The sequence below is a fragment of the Anolis sagrei genome, chromosome 5 (assembly GCF_037176765.1).
Source record: "Anolis sagrei isolate rAnoSag1 chromosome 5, rAnoSag1.mat, whole genome shotgun sequence".
NCBI lineage: Eukaryota > Metazoa > Chordata > Lepidosauria > Squamata > Dactyloidae > Anolis > Anolis sagrei.
This window is the reverse complement of record NC_090025.1, coordinates 165,033,681-165,053,772: the sequence shown is the minus strand read 5'-3', so window position 1 is coordinate 165,053,772 and position 20,092 is coordinate 165,033,681. Positions and strand designations below refer to the sequence as shown.

Here is a 20,092-nt window from a genome sequence, read left to right as displayed (position 1 = left end):
ACAAAACCTTGGTGTGGAGGTGTGCCCACGGTAGCTAATCCTGCCCTGAGTCCTAGTGGAATTACTTTTCATTAATTCCAGCCTTGGGAAATGGGAAGGATAACTTTTGAAAGACACGATAGGAGAGCTGAAAATAAGTTTGCGTGGGATCGTGTTCATTGCAATTGTGTGGGTAGACTTACTAGTTTGATTACAAAACAGCAGCGGAAGTAGAAATGGCTCACTATTGGGGCAAGCAAGGTGGAATTTGTGATGAGAATGTGAAGCTGGAGAACAGTGGTGACCAATATTTTCTCCTTGATTATTTTTGTACTTTTTTTCAAAGGAGCAGAGATTTTTCTGAAAATTGTTGCAGATATTTTATTGTTTAGTTTTTTATGTCATTATATAAATTTGTTTGAAAACATTTTGTTTAATTTATTGATGTTAGGTTCTGATGTCATTTTCATATGTTTATTTTGGATTATTCGTTAACATCGTTTTATTGAGGCGTTGAATGTGTGCCTTTTTGTATGTTGGAATCTGTCTTGAGTCCCCTGGAGGAGATAGGGTGGAATACAAATAGTTTTATTAATATTATTCTTATTATTTCTCCTTATCTGAAGAAACATGCCCAAAGTCTTCTGATATTTATGCATTGCAAGATTTTGTGCCTATGCTCTTCTTAAAAGCTGCCTCATCTTCTGTTTTACTCTGAAACAGCGATAATACAGACTTTGAATGCTTAGAATTCTTTACACACTTCTCTGCTCTATTGCCCTGTGTAGGTGCTGGAGTCCTGTATGAAAAACTGTGGCAAGCGCTTTCATGACGAAGTAGGCAAGTTCCGCTTCCTTAACGAACTTATCAAGGTGGTATCACCCAAGGTGGGTGCCATTGCTGACGTCGCAGTGTGAAAGGCGGCAGTGGGATGGCCTTTGCTAGTGATTTAAGCTGGGAGTTGTTTCTGCTGCATAGCTTCAGCAGATTATTATTAATGTTAGTAGTAGTAGTAGTAGTAGTAGTATTCCTCACTTTTTCTCTGCAGTGGAGACTCAAAGCAGCTAACAATAAAAGCCATAACAATGCGTGAATTAAAACTTAACACATAAAAATAGAGTTGAACATACATTTAGAGCAGTAGAACGCAATTTGCAGATGTTCCTTGGCTTTATGATGACAGAAGTAAGCAAGCCTTGTGGGTCTGCAACTGTTTTCTCCTGTGACCCTGCAGGAGCCATCATAGCACTTGCAAATGAAATGGGAGAAAATGGTGGGTATTTGGTAGCATCAAATTAAATTGCATACCTTGCTGTATGAGATAATTTGCCCTATAAATTTTCCATTTTGATGGGAAGCACTTAAAAGAAGCTTTCCCCCAAAGGAAGTCACAGAAATGAGCATGGGGACCATGGGACACGTTTTTCTCATGTTTGCCCTAATTCATAGTTGTGTGTGCAAGGTTGTAATATTTCCTGTCACAGTACCTATGTTTGGCTGGAGAGTGAGTTGGATTGAATTGGAGCTTTGCTTCACACTTCTGATAGTGTCATGATTGTATGTGAACAGCTGTCATTTTCCTCGCCTTCCACCCACAATCAAGGATGTGAAATTCCATTTTGTGTTTCCTCCAGAGCCTACTCCCTTGGCCTGTCCTTTTCCACTTTCAAATCCATTCATGTCTGATTCAGGTGTGTGTTTCTCTGTCCACCAGTACCTAGGAACCAGGACTCCAGAGAAAGTAAAATCCAAAATCCTGGAGCTGATGTATAGCTGGACATTAGGGCTGCCCCATGAAGTGAAGATTACAGAGGCCTATCAAATGCTGAAAAAACAAGGTAAGAGATCCTTCCTTAACCCTTGGAATAGTGACTTGGCTCCTGCCTCTCTGTATGCTGAAGCTGAAGGATGTTCCTTACCAAGTTGGGCTGACATTTGGCCTTTTTTTAATGGACAGCACCATTGTAATACAAGACCTCAAGTTAGCTATGCAAGTCTTGAAGGTGGAGTTCAGTCCTTGTTACTTACATTGTGTGCTTAACTTTCCTTCAGAACTTGACTAGCCATTTAAAAGACAGATAATTTGAATTTTGTCTATACTTATTCTTATGAAGATTGTGCAAATTGTTGCATGTCAGCAGGAGTTCACCTTGCTCACAGCACTCACCTAGAAACCAGGTGTGGTAAAAAGCATTTTATTGATAAAACACATATAAGATAGGGCCAAAGGCACCTTTATAAATAATAGGGTAAAAATCCAAGTGTTAATAAAGAAAGCAAGTCCCAAAGGCAATAGGTCAATCCAAAAAAAAGTGCTAAAACATGAATATTCATCCAGGAAACAAGAAACAAAACAAGAACATGAATCCATAGGTAAATCCATAAAGCCAGAAGCAAAACTTGACCAAGAATCTTGGACCTTGAGCTAAAGCATAAACCAGGAACAAGACAGGGGTTTCTCAATCCAGTAGCGGCATTGCTTGATCTAAAATCCTTTCAGCTTTCTCCCTAATTTAAGGGCTGTAAAACATGCTTTCCTTTGACCTTGAGAGGCCCGCTTCTGCCTCTCTTTCCCATGGCTTTTCTTGAACTTGAATTTCTGCCCCCTCAGAAGCAGCCTGGTATCTCTGTCTAAGGCAGCTGCTTCCTTGGATGAGCTAATGTTATCCTCTCCTCCATGCCTATTGGCTTTCAAATCTCACACTTAGATTCATCCACAGCATCTTGCTCCAAAAACCCCTCCGTTCTTTCAGATGGAGAACCATTTTGCTCTAAGGCCCCCTCTGTCTGGACACCCACAGAACTATCAGGCCCTGCACCCCCAAACCTCTCATTAAGGGGGCAGAATAACAACACAAATAGTGCATGAGGGCATACAAAAAAAAACAACAATCTAGAACATTGCTTCTTAGAGAGTAGGTCCCAACCCCAAGTGGGAACCTCTTAGCTCAACATTGGTGTCCTGAAAACATTGACAGCAGTAAAAAGTTGTGAACGCCAGCTAGTGGCTGTTTTAGGTATTTACATGGATCTCTTATGCAGTTTTTACAGAGGACTCTGCAGAAGATGCTTCAGCTGTACTTCATGAAAGTGAAAATCATCCTGTTTAGCAAGCCTTGAAAATGCTGATTTGTTATTAGTAAATGTTTGATTTTTATACCTGTTTTAATATACTTTTATACCGGGGATCACATAAGCATTTATAGGGTGGAAAGGGGTCGCAAGTGGAAATGTTTAAGAAGCCCTGGTCTAGAAAACAAAGACTTCCCTTTCATTCATCTGTTTGAACGTTATGAGTTTTTGATGATTGCCACTTCTAACTCCCCTTACAGTCGGCGAGCAATGGAAATACCAGATGTTGTCAGACTGTAATTCCTTGTTAGAACTAGCCAGTATTGCCATTGGCTGAGGAATGTAGCGGTCGGCCACATCTGGAAGCCAGATGTTCTCCATCTTTGCTCTAGACCTTGGACTGAAATTAACAAAGCCATTTGAGAGCAGATAGGAGCAAGTTTCAGGAAGCAATTGTGAAGGGTACATTAAAAGCTGTGCTTCGTAGAGAAGGGTGTATGCTAAAATGTGAGTTATAAAAAGAAAGCTGAATTTTCTTACCGCTGGAGATTTGCTTTGCAGATCATGGAGGAAAAGTGTTCTAAAGCTTTGCTTTTCCTTGCAGGGATTGTAAAATCTGACCCAAAGTTGCCAGATGATGCACCTTTCCCATTGCCTCCTCCAAGGCCAAAGAATGTAATTTTTGATGATGAAGAGAAGTCCAAGGTATTATTATTATTATATTTATTTATACCCTGCTTTATCTCTCCCTAAGGCAGTGGTTCTCAACCTGTGGGTCCCCTGATGTTTTGGTCTTCAACGCCCAGAAATTCTACCAGCTGGTAAACTGGCTGGGATTTCTGGGAATTGAAGGCCAAACCACCTGAGAACACTTTCCTTAAGAGACTTAAAGGTAGCTTTGAATCAGATGGTAAAACTGCAACAAACTTTGCTTATGTATCAAAGCTTTATGACATTGAGGTTTCTTAATCCATCTCATCATTGGGGGGGGGGGGGAGGAGCATGCTGGGAGCACTGTTTGAGCACAATTGTTTTCAGTGTAGTTTGGATAGGACTAAGTTGTATCAACAGTGGGATAATGGGAGTTAAATCCTAGCTTATGAGAAGGTTTGGCAAAATGATTATTTTGTCCCTCATACATAGCTAGACTAATGGCTTCTCTAGTTTAATATTCTACTGGTGGCTTCAGTGAGAATAAAGCACATCAATGTGGAAGAATTTTGGATAGCTATGAAGAGGTGTTTCATTATTAGTATGGAGCCCTCGGTGGCGCAGTGGGTTAAACCCCTGTGCCGGCAGGACTGAAGACCAACAGGTCGCAAGTTCAAATCCGGGGAGAGGCGGATGAGCTCCCTCTATCAGCTCCAGCTCCTCATGCGGGGACATGAGAGAAGCCTCCCACAAGGATGATAAAAACATCAAATCATCCAGGCATCCCCTGGGCAACGTCCTTGCAGACGGCCAATTCTCTCACACCAGAAGCGACTTGCTCCTGACACGACCAAATATATATATATATACACACACACACACATATATATATTAGTATAACGTAGTTCAAACCACAGCCACTTCAAAATGGTCTCCTAGTTAAGATAAATGGCTTAATCGCTACACATGTCTACCTGAATGTTAATTAAATTGGAATGTGTAGAAGGAAATTTATTTACTATTATCATATAACAATAAAGCTACCTTGGATCCTATCCTTGGAAAAAGGCTGGGTATAAATTCAATTTACAGGCAGTCCCGAAGTTACAAATAAGATGTTCTGTAGGTTTGTTCTTAAGCTGAATTTGTATGTGAGCTGGTACAGGTACATTTTTATAAAGTATAACTCCAGCCTACATATCTATAAGCTTTAGAATATGCAATGCTTTTGACACAAAATTTAAAAAAAAAGCTTTAGATAGCATAGGGGAGGGTTAACAGCCCCATGGCATTTGTTTTGCTGTCTGTGCCCCTGTTCAGAATCTTTCACCTCACTTTCTGTCTGTGTAATAATTGGATTTTGAACAAAAAATGGCTTGTTATGGAAACAAGAACTGATGAGAAAGCTTCACTGGAGACACATTTTCCCAACTGTTCCAGAAGTGAATTTCCCTTCCAAAAAGTAGATTTATCTCACTTCCTGTTGTCTCACCCCCATTTTTAACTATGAGTCATTTGTAAGTTGGATATTTGTAATTTGTGGGTTGCCTGTACATGCATGAACACATACATTCAATTCATGTTCATTGTTTTGAATTCTAGTGTGGCTTTTCTAATTTAATTGAAATGAAGTCAGATATTAACACCTGAACAAATTTCAGTTGATATTGCCCAACAAGGCATGTTTGGGAGAACTGAAGTGCAGTTTACTAGCAGAGATACTTCCAGGATGGGAGGAAGGATCTATGTCAATCCCTTTGAATCTCTAAATGTTTGTATATATGTATTTGTAAGAAATCAGGTAAAACATAAATAGACATTTACAATGGTATACATTATTTCACTGTCCTGTCATATCTTATTGCACTTAGCACTGCCCAGTGAAGGTTGAACTTTCTTGTCTCTTCAGCATAAGATTTATTCGCTGAAAGTTTGTTGGAATAGAAAAGTTTTCAGCTGCAGTTTTGTACTTGTTCCATGCAGTCAAAGCCTTCCACTGTGAGTGGATCCCTCTCAAGCGACTTCTTTCCTTAGAGCTATGTGCTTTTACAGATGCTGGCTCGCCTTCTCAAAAGCTCCCATCCTGAGGACCTCCGGGCTGCCAACAAACTCATCAAAGAAATGGTGCAGGAGGTGAGGTTTTGTTGCAAGGAGGTTTCCCAGATTAATCAGTGTTTGTATCATTTGTATGTTACTTTTCTGTTGTGCAAAATGGGATATCTGGACTGAATTAAAAATGATGATGTGCTTGAATTTCTTACGGGCTGCAAGTGAACTCTTTTCCATTATGAGAATGAGAAGGGTGCAGTATTATAAGTTCAAAAAAAATCTTGCTGCCAAGGTGAAAGTAGATATTATCATTTTCTTATGTATTTTTGTGATATACCCCAGTCTCACAGTCATTTAGGAAGTGGTAGTTGCACATGACTGAAACCAGTCGATATTCACTTTCAGGATTAGTGTGTGTTCTTGTAAGCGAATAGCTCTGGCTTTCAGTTATGCCATGCTGGTGCGACGGGGGGGGGGGGGGGGTGTTACAGTCAAGAAAGCCTGGCTGTTTAGATTCAAGCATTCTGGCTGCTACAAAGAGCATGAAGCTAATGCAGTAGCTGTTCCCCTTCTTCCTGTTCTTTCAGGATCAAAAGCGGATGGAGAAGATCTCCAAGAGAGTAAACACCATTGAGGAAGTCAACAACAATGTCAAGCTTCTGACAGAGATGGTGACTAACTACAGCAAAGGAGAGACAACGGAGAGCAGTGAGGACCTCATGAAAGTGAGGGAAGGAGCTGTGTTAATTGTGGGAGTTAAATAGTAGTAGCAGTTCTTGTGGGAGAATTTCAAATATGTATGTGCGAAGGCATGTGCGTATCTTTCCCTCATATATAAGTTCTTCTGCTTAGATTATCATATCTGCTCTTTCATGCAGTGTGCATTCACAAGGTAGTATTCAAAAGCTTCTGGTGTGGAACTAAAGTTTCTCCCTTAACAAAGCCTCCTAAGTGATCCTGAGATTTCATTGCTCTCTGATTCTATTCTGTCTATAGTATTCAGATGCCTAGATGTATGTTGCCTTCTTTCCCTAAGCCAATGGCAGCCAAATTTATTATTTCATAATAAATTTGATCATTTTGAGGAGTTGTACAAATATGTTCTTGCCGGAATTGACTGGCAGGGCTATCCTTAGTACTTACTACTTATGCTTCCAACCTGTTGTGCATTAATGGTAAAGGTAAAGGTTGTCCCCTGACATTAAGTCCAGTCATTTCTGACTCTGGGGTGTGGTGCTCATCTCCATTTCTAAGCCGAAGAGCCAGCGTTGTCCATAGACACCTCCAAGGTTATGTGGCCAGCATGACTGCATGGAGCAGAAATTGGCATTTCTCTACCTACACTAGATGGAGCTAAATGTTATCTTTCTGTGCCTACATATCTTCAGTTAAAAAACAACACTACAAGTGTAAGATTTCAGGAAGCAAAACTTCAGAATAGGCCAAACAACTGGAAACAATAAGATGTACTTCCCATGGTTTAATTTAGGGGAAGAGCTTGCATACAACCAGCCAGATATGAAGGTTTTGTGCAGGAAATTCAAGTGCTTAATAAACTTGTGGTGTAATCCAGAAGCACAATCCATTCAGTCATTATTTGCATTCCACAAATGGGGAGCTAAAGCTGAAAGACACAACTTGCTCCTTCTGAAAAATTATATTGTTATATTGTCCCAAAAAGTAAGAAATTTGCTTTCAGTACTGAGAAGCACTTTGTGTTCTTGTCCATTCTGATTCCCCTTTCTTTTCCTTATTCTGCTTTTTAATGACGCAAAACAGGCTGATGATTCCTAACTACTTTACATCACATATATCATTAGGACAAAATGAACCCATTATTGTCTGTGTTGAATGATAACAGATACTTTTATGCCTAGCCACACATGTCATGATGATGGAATCCCATTGCCTCTCTGCTACAGGAGCTGTACCAGCGCTGTGAACGCATGAGGCCCATGCTTTTCCGGCTTGCCAGTGACACAGAGGACAACGATGAGGCACTAGGTAAATGCTCTCAGCTTCCTTCTGGTGATGACACCAGGATCCAGAGGCACAAGGCCGGTGAATACCAGTTGCAGAGGAACATAATGTACTCATGTACTATACACGAGCTTCATAAAAGCATCAAATTATACTCTGTAGTGTTGAATAATGAACAAAGTAGCCTTTGGCTTGATCCAGCATGCTTGCTGTGTTCTTATGTTGAAATCCATACCTCTTTTTAGAGCAGGCTGCTTGGATGGGTGAAACAGGATAGCTGCTAGAGTTTTCTAGGCAGTTTCACCACTCTTACATTGGTCTAGATCCTTAAAGTCTTTCTAGTCATGATGCATAGGCCTTGACAAAAGATTCTTTGTTTCATGAACAATTGCATTCAAAACATTGTTTACTAACATGTTTATATCTATTTACTTGTTTGTTCTGTATGTTAAAGGCCCATGATCTAAGCATTAAATAAGTTCAATATATTTATCTGTGTGATAAACAATAACAATAAGTATCAGAGTGATGTTCATGTGGGACATTTGGATACTCTGTGAAGCCATGTTCTTAACCTCTCTTGCAGCGGAAATTTTGCAAGCCAACGACAACTTAACACAAGTGATCAACCTCTACAAGCAGGTTGTGACGGGTGAGGAGATCAATGGTGAGACTCAGACTGTTCCTCTCCGAGGTAAGGAAATTAGGGAATGGGGATAGTTTCTCCTAAAGGGAAGGTGTGCTTGATCCTTTTCCAAGTCAGACCCTGACAGTGAGATGCTATAGGATGAAAATAGGTTCTGTACACATAATTAAAAGAAAAATCAGCATTAGGCCTTATATTACCTTGCAGCCAGAAGGCCTTAGGCTGAATTAGCCACACGCTAGTAAGGGATACAGGGTGGAACACATTACTGACTAACCTAATGGACTGGTTGCTGAGGGTCATAGTTTCCTGCCCCACAGTTCAACTTGACTATGGGTTGTGTGTCTTCCCACAGGCAGCACTTCAGCACTTTTGGATCTTTCAGGGCTGGAGATGGCAACCCCAAGTCCTTCCTATCCAGCCATACCAACCTTCTCAAGTGGTGGCTCAGCAGCTTCTGTGCCAGAGTCAAGCAGCTCGGTCTCTTTGCTGGATGATGAACTTATGTCTCTAGGTGAGTTACAAAATGGAAGACAGCTGATATGAAAGCAAAGTAAGGAATGTATCATCTCAAGTAGAAATATGTTTGCTGTTACGGAAACTACTACGAAGGTAGCTAGTTTCTCCTGCTTTGCAGACAAACAAAGTCCATGTAATCTCAAAAACATGTCTTGCTGGAGTATGTGTGATGCTCAGGTACACGACAGGCCTTTCTGCTTATCTACTTCCTTTTTCTGAACCATGCCTCACTATTAAGTGACAGTTTTGGACTACAAGTTTTGTATATGTTTCTGAATTTACTGGCTGGTTCCTTTTTAAGATTATTTCCTATATTGGAACCATCAGTGACAAATTAATCCCCCTTGTATTTGTGAAAAGAAAGTGTGCATAAAATAAAATAAAGCAAATTAACAGCTGTGGGTCATCATAAAATGACAAAATAATCCCCCTTGTATTTGTGACAAGGAAAGTGTGCACAAAATAAAATAAAACAAATTAGCACCTATGGGTCGTCATAAACCTGAATATATTGATCTACTGGTCATCTCAGGAATTCAGCCATATCTCTTTTGAGGGTGTGGTTTTTCAAGTAGGGAAAATGTTCTGGTCAATTGGTAATGCTTAGATTTGAACAGGAACCTTTTTGATGACTTATACTGGCATAACAGAGGTTTAAAATACCTTTAAATGCCTAATACAGAGATGTACAATATCTCTCTGCACATTGGCTCTCCAGCTGTGTAATGGCAGCCAGAAGGCAGCCAGGTGTAGCTTACTCAGCCAGTCCAGCTTAAATCGTAAAGTCAGGAAACGGAGCAGCCTTTGCCCCTTTCTGTTGAGTATGTTGGAGGTCCAGGAGGGCAAAGGCTGCTCCCTTCTCTGGCTGTACAAAGAGCACACAAAGAAGCTCTGCCCAGCTCCTCCCTGTAGCTGTTTGGCTGCTGGGAGAGATGTGCCCAGGACTCACCATAGCTGTGCTCTACATAGCTGTGGAAAGGGTTAGCTTTCGCTATCTCTGTCAGCACTCCAGTAGAATCTCTGCAGTTATGAAGCTATTTAGGAATACTGATTCAGGTTTTTTTTATTGCCATATACATGAAGGTGACTGTTAAATATGCCAGTGCTGTACAAAGAACTAGAAATTATAACTGATTACAGTCAGCAGATTCTACAATAGGCCCTCCACATTTGAGAGTTTATGTTTGTAGATTCAGTTATTTGCAGATTTGTTAAATAAGTTATTTCTAGGAATTTCTAGTTTTTTCCAGAGGAACTATATCATAATTTCTGCCAATCATGCTGGGGGACATAAACATTCCAAGAAAAGCCACTTCCAAATTTTAATTGTCTCCTTACTGTTAGGGTCCTGGTGTTTGGATCCTAGGTAAATGGGAAAATGCTTTCTTAAGATGTTAAGACATTGAGCTGAAATCTATCTTAACAGATGTTTGCTAGTAAAATACTGAACCATAAGGAGTAAAACAACTTCTGGACTTCAGAATAAACACACATGCAAGATTATTTAATGTAATTAGTTTCTTGAAGGTACATTTAAAAAACTCAGTTTAGATTACAAGGATATTTTTTTCCCTCATGCTTTTAGTATATTGTAACATTTTTTTTGTGGGAACAGACATTTGAATCCTAGTTTGCATCAGAGTGTAGAGCTGGAATATACTAGTTCCTAGGCTCCATAATGTCATTGTGAAAGTTATAGGCTCACTCTGCTGATGTGAGTCTAAATTCCTCAGCAGAGTGAAGATTCGGACCCTAATATCTACAGGGTGAGGCAGCATAACTTCCTTTTTTTTAAAAGCGCGCCATTCAGTCGGTTGAAGATGTAGCAGAGCGCTAGTGGTCTCGTTCGAGAGGCGGGAGTATAAAGTTTTGTCCTGACACAGTTGAGTCGCCATCAGGCGTTGGAACAGTGAGGAGCGTGCTTTTGCCGTTGAGGCCTACTTTTCGAGCGGATTTGAGTGGCCGGCCCGCTCTCCAGATTTGGCCCCATGTGATTTTTTTCTATGGGGTTTTTTGAAATCCCATGTTTATGTGAACCGTCCAAGGACCCTACAAGAATTGAAGACCAACATCCAGGAAGAAATTGCCAACATGAATGTGATGATTACAGGAATGGTAATATGGACGACGAAACTGGATCACGATTTTAGTCATGAGATGCATTGGGTTGTTATTGTTGTGTCAATATTGTGTATTATGCTTTTATAGTTTTAAATTGTATATTGTTGACTGTTGTACCTTTGTTGTAAACCGCATTGAGTCGCCTGTTAGGCTGAGAAACTGCGGTATACAAGTAAAGTAAATAAATAAATAAACATAACGCCTGTTATGCTGGCAAGAGTTTTGACAAACGCCAGAAATCGGTTTACTCAGTGTATGGAGAATGGGGGACGTCACCTACCTAATTTGATCTTCAAAACTACGTAAAACAAAACTTTAGGTATGCGTCTACATTATATTAAAAATCTGATTCATATAATGGGTTTTATTAAGTTTTGAAAAAAGGAAGTTATGCTGCCTCACCCTGTATTATATTTGCCTAAAGTAATTCAGTGGGTTTCCATGACTGAGCAGGGATTCATATCCTGGTCTCTCAGATGCCTTGTCCAACATTCAAACCATTTCATCACATCAGGACATATCTAGAATAATGGAATACTTTGTCATGCCAGCTTTTTTCATCCGCTCTAGGGCTTAATGACCCAGCAACTCCTTCAGTCCAGGGTACAGATAACAGTGGCTGGAACAGTTTCCAGGTAAGGGGCTTAATCATGGGAAAACAGTGTGAATACATTACATTGGGTGAACCTACATGTCTTTTGGATTCTGATGGAAGAGTTGAAACTGAGGCTTTGTTTGGTTTTGTAGTTCATAACACCAGGAATGTCATAAAGATTATTACATGAAGAGTAACTTTTATGAAAGAAATCCTGTAATATGTGAGGTGGTTCTCGCCATCCGCTTCATTTCCAAGCTGTTGAACTTTCAGCTGTGGAAGAAAGGAAAGATTGAAACACATGTCAGATTGCAGGAGATCGTTAAGACATCGTCATCTAGATGTTAAAGACTGCAATTTTTATTGATCATTTCCACCAACCCAACAATGCTGATTAATGGGAGCACAGTTTCTAATAATAATTATAATTATTTATTTATATTTTGCCCTTCTCACCCCGAAGGGGACTCAGGGTGGCTCACAGTACACATGCATGGCAAACACGCAATGCTGCTTTTTATAGACAATACACAGAACTGAAGGAGGTGGTTTGGTGCCATGAAAGGTTGGGCTCAAGTCCAGGGGGTGCTGTTGCTCTATCCGCTATGACGAAGAGTCGTCAAGACTTCTTCCTTTTGGTCGACCAGCATTTTCTGATCTTTTTTCTTTATGGCGTCATAAAACTCCTCCCCCGCTTTTAGCGGTATCTAATTTCTCTAATCACAGCTAATAATAATAATAATAATAACACTTTATTTGTACCCCGCTACCATTTCCCCAAGGGACTCGGTGCGGCTTACATGAGGCCGAGCCCAAATACAACAATAAAAGCAATAATAACAACAATACAAGCAATTAAAATAAAAAACATAGACAATAAAATATGCAACAATTAACAATAAGACAACACACCATTAAAAACTGTGGGAAGGCCAAATGTAAAGTTAAAATTGGAAATGATGCCGGGACCTGGGCGAAAAGGTGAAAGTGGCGTTTGTGGAAAACGTACAAGCAGACCTAATATGTAAAGTACTTTGGAGGACAAAGTGCTATGGGACAAAATAGCTAAAAATGTTTTCGAATTGTTTAGGTAAACAATGAGCTAGGTTGACAGTTGGCAGCTCATGGGGCTTCAAACTTGTAAGCTTATGGTTGATTGATCTTATAATTGCTCATGATTTACCAGCTGTTCTAAACCTCCAGCCCAACCTCCCCTACCATCTTCAGTGCAGGTGAAACAAGCCCCTTGATTTCCACCAATGATCTATGTTGGAGGGAGGAAGGAACCTACTTTCTTAGTGAAAAAAATCCAAGCATCTCTATGGGATAGCTAAGTCTCTTCTGATTGGTGCTGTCCATCTTTCTCAAAGACATAGATACAAATTGAGCTTTGCTGTCAAGACTAAGAAATAGAAAGGCCCCATTTATTTGGAATGCACATTGATTTCTGACTAATGTGACGTTGGTATACCCATGTTTTAAGCCCATGCTTTAGTTAAAAGGTGTTGTTTAAGAGCTGCAGTAAAATCTGTATCACTCCTTGGGTTTTGCAGGAACTTAGGCCTCATGCAAGTCTATGTTGGTAATGTAGAGTTCTTTGGACTCTGGGTTCCTGTGAGTTTTCCGGGCTGTATGGCCATGTTCCAGAAGTATTCTCTCCTGACGTTTTACCTGCATCTATGGCAGGAATCCTCAGAGGTTGTGAGGTTTGTTGAAGACTAGGCAAGTGGATTTATATATCTGAGGAATGTCCAGAGTGGGAGAAAGAACTCTTGTCTGTTTGAGGCAAGTGTTAATGTTACAATTGACCACCTTGATTGGCATTGAATAGCCTTGCAGCTTCAAAGCTTGGCTGCTTCCTGCCTGGGAGAATCCTTTGTTGGGAAGGGATTAGCTGGCCCTGATTGTATCTTGTCTGCAAGTCCCCTGTTTTGGGTGTTGTTCATATTTACTGTCCTGATTTTAGAGTTCTTTGTAATACTGGTTGCCAGATTTTGTTCATTTTCATGGTTCCCTCCTTTCTGTTGAAATTGTCCTCATGCTAATTGATTTCAGTGGCTACTCTGTGTAGTCTGACATGGTAGTTGCTAGAGTGGTCCAGCATTTCTGTGTTCTCAAATAATATGCTGTGTCCAGGTTAGTTCATCAGGTTCCCTGCGTTCTTTCTCCCACCTTAGACATTCCGCAGATATATAAACCCCACTTGCCTAGTCTACAACAAACCTCACAACCTCTGAGGATGCCTGCCATAGATGTGGGCGAAACGTCAGGAGAGAATACTTCTGGAACATGGCCATACAGCCTGGAAAACTCACAGCAAACCAATGATTCCAGTCATGAAAGGCTTTGACAACTCTGTACTTTCTTTAGAAAACAATCTCCTAGGCAGACTGGAGTAGTGTTGTGTGTGTGTGGTCTAGTAGCTTTTAAAATTGTTTTTTTCCCCTTCTGTTCTTTGTTGCAGTCATCTGACAGCCCTGATCTTGGTGTCCCTTCGGTGCCAGCAGCTTCCACGGGAAAAGCTGATGCTGGACCGCCAGCGCCTCCTACAGCTACAAGTGGCATGGATGACCTGGACCTGCTGGGCAAAACACTGTTGCAACAGTCTCTGCCCCCAGAGTCTCTGCAAGTCAGATGGTAGGAAATGAGGCAGGGAGTAATTCATAGGAGGGAGTAGCCCCCAGATATGGTGGGGGCCAATCTCCTTGCTCCCTTCTCTTGACATCACGTGTCTCTTGCCTGCCTTGCAGGGAGAAGCAACCTCTGCCTCGGTTAACACTGCGCGACCTCCAAAACAAAAGCACTTCCAGCCCACCCAACAAGAACACTTCCAGCCCTTCTGGGGGTACCAGCAGCACCACACCCCTCTTCCCAGGCCTGCCTCCAAACCCTCCTACCACTCTGCCCTTGGAGCAGCCAGCACCCATTGCTGTCCCTAGAGGGTTGCCAACACCTTCTGGAACCACCGTTCTCCCAACAGGCCTCCCCACTGCCAGCTCCCCACTGGAATTCTCTCTGGCGAATGTCACTGTGCCTCTGGAATCTATCAAACCAAGTGAGTTTGGCAAAGACTTGTTTGTTTGTATCTTTCCCAGTGAGTTGGAGAGTCCTACATGTCTCTTCTTCTACTCTACTTTGTTCTCATATTTGATCTGTGAGGTAGTTCGGGATGTGGAAAGGACCCAGTATGGTCCAAGGAGTTTGTTGGGCAAGTGGGCTCATTAACAAAAGACCTTCCTCATAAATGCACAGCAGAGCAACTCAACAGCAGCGTGACTCAGCACCAGTAGCCCAGAGTCATAAAAAGAACACACAGACTAGTGTTATTCCTATAGGACGCTTGTCTTTGTAGTAAAATAAGATAGTTGCACTATTTATAACAACAAGGTTTTCACAACACAAATAAAGCCCTTTATACCCCCTTCTTTGCTTCCATGCTGGCCATCTTTCTCATTCAGATAAACAGCTTCGCTCTCACAGAGCTTACTCTCACAACGAACTTATACTGAAGCTTCACACAGTAGCTTTTCACACACAGCAGCCTTTATACTGGAGCTTTATAAATGAGTCTTTACACACACTGAGGTTTACCTCACACTCCTCAGGACAACACTAGCTGTGGCCCACTAACTCTTTCAGTACTTGACTCACACATCTGCAATTAAAAATACCTAGCTAACTTTTAATATTTGTGGCAGAGTTTAATGGATCCCTCAAATCCGACTCCACTGTGCCACAATGTGCTACAGTGGTTCTGTTGTTGGCTGAATGATAGTGATACCTTGAAACATTTGGTTTGGATCAGCAATTTTGAGGCGGCAGTGCAGAATCAGCCTAAGTACAACGGCATAATGCCTCTGCCCCTTCAACCCCCTGAGATCACTGGTCCCTGAACTTGAAGCACCATCTAGAGGTTTTTAAGCTGGTGGTTCTGTCAGAAGGACAAGTTGTCATTATGCAAAAAAAGAAATGACTTGTGAAACCAAATGATGCAAAAGCAACTAGGGCAGTGGAGATCTCTTATTTTATTGTTGATAACATGGGGTGCCACTTGCCTTGCTCTATTCTGCTTCCTAATTAGAAGCTTAATAAAGTCCTCAGACTCTCCCCTCCCTAGCGCTACAAGTATTCTCTGTCAAATTTATTGAAGGAATAGATCTTGGACAGTGGGCTAGTAATTCCTCCTCACAGCAAGGGGTTGGACTGGTGAGGAATATTATTTCTTTTGTGTTCTGGGTCAGTATCACAGAAGTGGGAAAAGCTTCAAAAGTATACTAGAAGAGGTTGTCATGTGTCCCATCACAGTCTTCGATTATAACTAAGTGTGCCCTCTCCTTGGTACCATCCATGAACCAAAATCAATTGGCAAAGGTATATGATAGCAGTCTCAGTTGCTAGCTTACTTGGGTTGCATTCCTTCTGCCTGGAAAGAACTCAGAATCCAAACTTGATGTGTTCACAGATTGCAAAACATTTAACTTCCCCCAGACTTTAGCCACCAAGGTTAAGATAGAAGGAGATTATTAATTCCTTTCCTCTGTTTCAGCAGCACATTTTTATGTCTTCTTCATAATTATTACCACCAGTCTTTCAGTGGAAGTGGTTAACTGATTTAGATTGCATTAAATAGATGACTTTATAAAGACTTTTTGAACTCAGTTGTGGTCTGGAGTGGGGTGGATATAATGATCCAGAATACTGACTTTGGACAGTGAATTAGAGTTTTCATCTGAGTAAGGAACCAATCCTTTCCCTCTTGTGTTTTATGTTTCTGCTGGTATTCTCTCTAGGTAGCATCCTTCCTGTGACTGTGTATGACCAACATGGCTTCCGTGTCCTCTTTCATTTTGCCAAGGACTCTCTGCCTGACCGGCCTGATGTCTTGGTGGTGGTCATCTCCATGCTCAGCACAGCCCCCTCGCCCATCAAGAACATCATCTTTCAGTCTGCGGTGCCCAAGGTACTATCATCATTCAAGATAGCAAGCATTCGAGAATGATTAGTTCCTACTTATATATGCCCAGACCCTAGGTCACCAGATAGTACTCTCTTTTGCACCTCATCCACTTCCCTGGCCCTATGGTATGCTATTTGCACAATCCCTTGCCCAGCCCTTTTATAGCTTGGTCATGCCCATTTTAGAAATCTTGGTCATTGTTTATGTTGAACCTGCTCTGATGGAGCTCCAATGCATTGTTTTATTCTGTTATGCTTCGTATGTTTTATCTTGGTTGTATTGTATGATGCTCCTATTTTAATGTGTTTTCTTTTTTATGGGTTGTTTTTGCTTTAATGTCTTGTGGACATTTGTAAGCCTCCCCGAGCCTTATTTGTCTATTTGTCTATAACATGGTATTATTTAAAATAGTCTCTATCAATGGTGATACGGTTGCATCACCTTTGAACACACTCATAAAATCCTCTTTGGACAAACTCTTTTGGGCACATCTGTCTTTGAACATGATTTTAATCAATTCTTGCTCAACATGTATGTTTCTGAGCCTTCTCAGAATGTTGGCAGCAGTACATCCTTCTTTGATCAAGTACTCAATTGCTGCTCTTTGTTTCTACTTCATATCTATGGCAAAGCAACACTCATAGACAAGGAATATAGAGATGTATGCTTTAACAGTGAAACCATTGAATCATTCTATATGTTCTAATTTTTGCAGGTAATGAAGGTGAAGCTGCAGCCACCCTCCGGAACCGAACTCCCAGCATTCAATCCAATAATGCCCCCTGCGGCAATCACTCAAGTCCTCCTGCTTGCTAACCCACAGAAGGTAACGGCTCCCCGCTAGAAAGTAGAATAAGCTACTTCTTCTCTTAATTTTGTGTCTGTTTAACTACTGCCCCACAAGCTTTTTTCTGTGGAGTCAGGCATTCCTTGAAATGGGGGATGCAGAACTTTGGTACAGATGTTTTGGACTACAACTCCATCCCTGATTCTAGTTTCTTGAAATGGAAGACCCGGTCAAAAATGGGGAAGAAGCAGATTTGCCACAACTCAGAGTTCCAAAGCTTTGTAAGGCTAAAGAAGGGGAACCTAATTATTTTTTAGTGCCACAAGCAAAACTAAATTGTGTGGTAGTGGAGAATGGTTCCCATAACCCATGTCAGGGAATTCATTTTATCTCAGTTCCCTAACAGACCCAAATCATTCAGTATGTTGTGGTCACTTGGCTGTTTTTTGTGGCCTCTAAAGTCCCCAGCATCCCTCAGTTTATTTTGTTTAAACATCAAAATAAGGGATATGATTCTCCACTAAATCAAGGCATAAGACACACACATGTACACTTCTTATCTTAGCAAGAAAAAAGCCTCACCAGAATTTTAAAACCTAGCAACGACCTTCCATCTACTTTTAGTTTCATTGAGAGTAGTTTGTGCAATTTGCATTCAGCATTGATGATGGGAAATGGCCCCTGTATCCTCCACAGTTCACCACAAGAGGGATTCCACTTCTGCCTTAGAAGGAAGCCTCAGCAATGCCATATTTATTTATTATTTATTCATTTATTTATGTACTGTATTTATATACCACCTTTCTCACCCTTGGAGGGACTCACGTCTGTTCGCAACATACTAATGGCAAAAATTCATTGCCGACATACAGCACACAAAGAAATCATAATAACTAATTACTATATATAACTATGAACTTAAAACCAACTGAAACCATTAAACATAGACCCCTCCTGTGTCTTTAACTATTGTATGCCTTCCCTCTGACCAGGAAAAAGTGAGGCTACGATACAAGCTGACTTTCACGGTGGCAGACCGAACCTACAATGAAATGGGCGACGTGGACCAGTTCCCCTCTCCAGAATCATGGGGAAACCTCTAGTGCTGCCGGTGGTGTGCTACATCAGACGTCTAAGGATCCTGCCTTCCTGGGGCTGGCTAGTACTTTGGACTCTGCTCTCAGACTGGAAAGCTGGCAGTCAGCAGTATGCTGCGGGTGGAGGATGGCAGGCAGAAGGGAAAGAAGGGAGATGCCTGTCTTGGGGTTGGTGGGGCAGGAATGATTGAGTGAGTTGTTCTCTATTCTTCTAACTTGGTTTCTGGGCCCCTGCCCTTATCTTGATCTTCCAGCTGCACTTCCCCTTTCATGGAGTGGTGGTCATGATCAGTTGAAGCTGACTCTGAGAAGCCAGGCTCCAGGGCCCCATGCTTTCTTCTCCCAATGAAGTTATATTGGACCTTACACCTTCCCACCCACCTGCTCTTTCACACTTGAGGACAGTAGGTTGATAGTTAGGGTGAGGGCATTTGCTTTTTTCCCCAGTTTCCATCAAAACTGCACTAGGAGGCCTAGTTGGACCATTCATGCTTCAGTTCACATAGCTTGAGGCTATCATGATTTGGGTCTCTTTTGCTTATGATGTCTTTATCCCTCCAGGGCTGCATAATAGGTGCGGGCTAATGTCCCTCATGCTTACTGAGCCACAGTCAGCGGAGTACGCGACTGAGCAAATGGGATGGGCAAGAAGGGGTGGTATGTAGTGTGCCTAGTCGAAGATGCCTTACCTGAAAAGAGGTGTAGTAGCTGTATTGTGCAATTGTAAGAAGGATGTCTGGGGACAGTTCAGTCCCATACTTCCCTCTGAATGGGAGAGACAGACGGTGCAATGAGGCTGTGTTCAGAAAAATGGATTCCACTTTGTGAACTGTGTCTACTGCATTGTACAACACAAAGCTCTACTGCCTCTTGTGGATTTCAGTAGCCCAGTCTCTATGGCCCTCCAGGAAGCAACACTGGGAGGAAATGTGTTACCAGAACCGTATCTATTCCCCCTCAAATTATGGCTGCCTCCTCTTTCAGTTGCTCCCAAGAGCTGTATGGCTAGCATGGCCTCATCATGAGCAAAGTACATATGGAAATGCCCTGGAGTGAGGACTCATCGAGTTATTTGACAGCCTACTCCTCAGGAGTAACCTTTGTGGGCAAATAGTGGGCGGGACTATGGTAGAGAAGGATATTTTTACCCACATGGGTCCTGCCTCACATCTGACGGTGACAGCCTGTGTTTTGGTGGGAAGGCCTTCTGAAGTGGGATTCTCCTGCGACTGGATACCTTTACTCTCTGGTTATCTTTGCCCTCTTTTTCTCTCTCTCTAGATTTGGATCGGTTTGGTTCTTGAAACAGACTTTGTACATATATATATTTTGGTGCACATTCTTGCACATGGAAAAGGACTTTAAAATAGACTGTGTGAAATCTGCTGTACTAATGGGAAATAAAAAGGATTCTTCCCGGAAATGCATCTTAAGTTTCAGAACCAATTGAATCCTTGGTAGCATGAGGGGACCAAGGATGAACTGTATTTTGTGTATCTCCGACTTCTAAACCCGTCTTTCCCCCATTTGCAAGATTCATAACCAGGTCATAACCAGAACAAGCTTGGTAGCATGATTCAGACATCACTGTCTTGGGCACAAAACGGTTAGAATCTGTGCTCCTATTTACAAAACCAGT

At 41.5% G+C, this 20,092-nt stretch overlaps 1 protein-coding gene across 1 annotated transcript in view; it reads left to right on the top strand.

The window, feature by feature from the left end:
- The window catches only part of GGA1 (golgi associated, gamma adaptin ear containing, ARF binding protein 1), a 28,015-nt gene extending 8,135 nt beyond the window's left edge, over nucleotides 1–19,880 (top strand). Inside the window, exons 4-17 of the mRNA XM_060777009.2 lie at nucleotides 768–866; nucleotides 1,694–1,817; nucleotides 3,656–3,756; nucleotides 5,755–5,835; nucleotides 6,339–6,476; nucleotides 7,674–7,755; nucleotides 8,318–8,425; nucleotides 8,733–8,891; nucleotides 11,588–11,652; nucleotides 14,077–14,249; nucleotides 14,363–14,667; nucleotides 16,403–16,572; nucleotides 17,285–17,395; nucleotides 18,349–19,880. Of these exons, the coding sequence (XP_060632992.2) occupies nucleotides 768–866; nucleotides 1,694–1,817; nucleotides 3,656–3,756; nucleotides 5,755–5,835; nucleotides 6,339–6,476; nucleotides 7,674–7,755; nucleotides 8,318–8,425; nucleotides 8,733–8,891; nucleotides 11,588–11,652; nucleotides 14,077–14,249; nucleotides 14,363–14,667; nucleotides 16,403–16,572; nucleotides 17,285–17,395; nucleotides 18,349–18,459 (1,827 nt within the window). The 3' untranslated portion in view covers nucleotides 18,460–19,880. The remainder of the gene's footprint in view (nucleotides 1–767; nucleotides 867–1,693; nucleotides 1,818–3,655; nucleotides 3,757–5,754; nucleotides 5,836–6,338; nucleotides 6,477–7,673; nucleotides 7,756–8,317; nucleotides 8,426–8,732; nucleotides 8,892–11,587; nucleotides 11,653–14,076; nucleotides 14,250–14,362; nucleotides 14,668–16,402; nucleotides 16,573–17,284; nucleotides 17,396–18,348) is intronic.
- The last annotated feature ends 212 nt before the right edge of the window (nucleotides 19,881–20,092 follow it).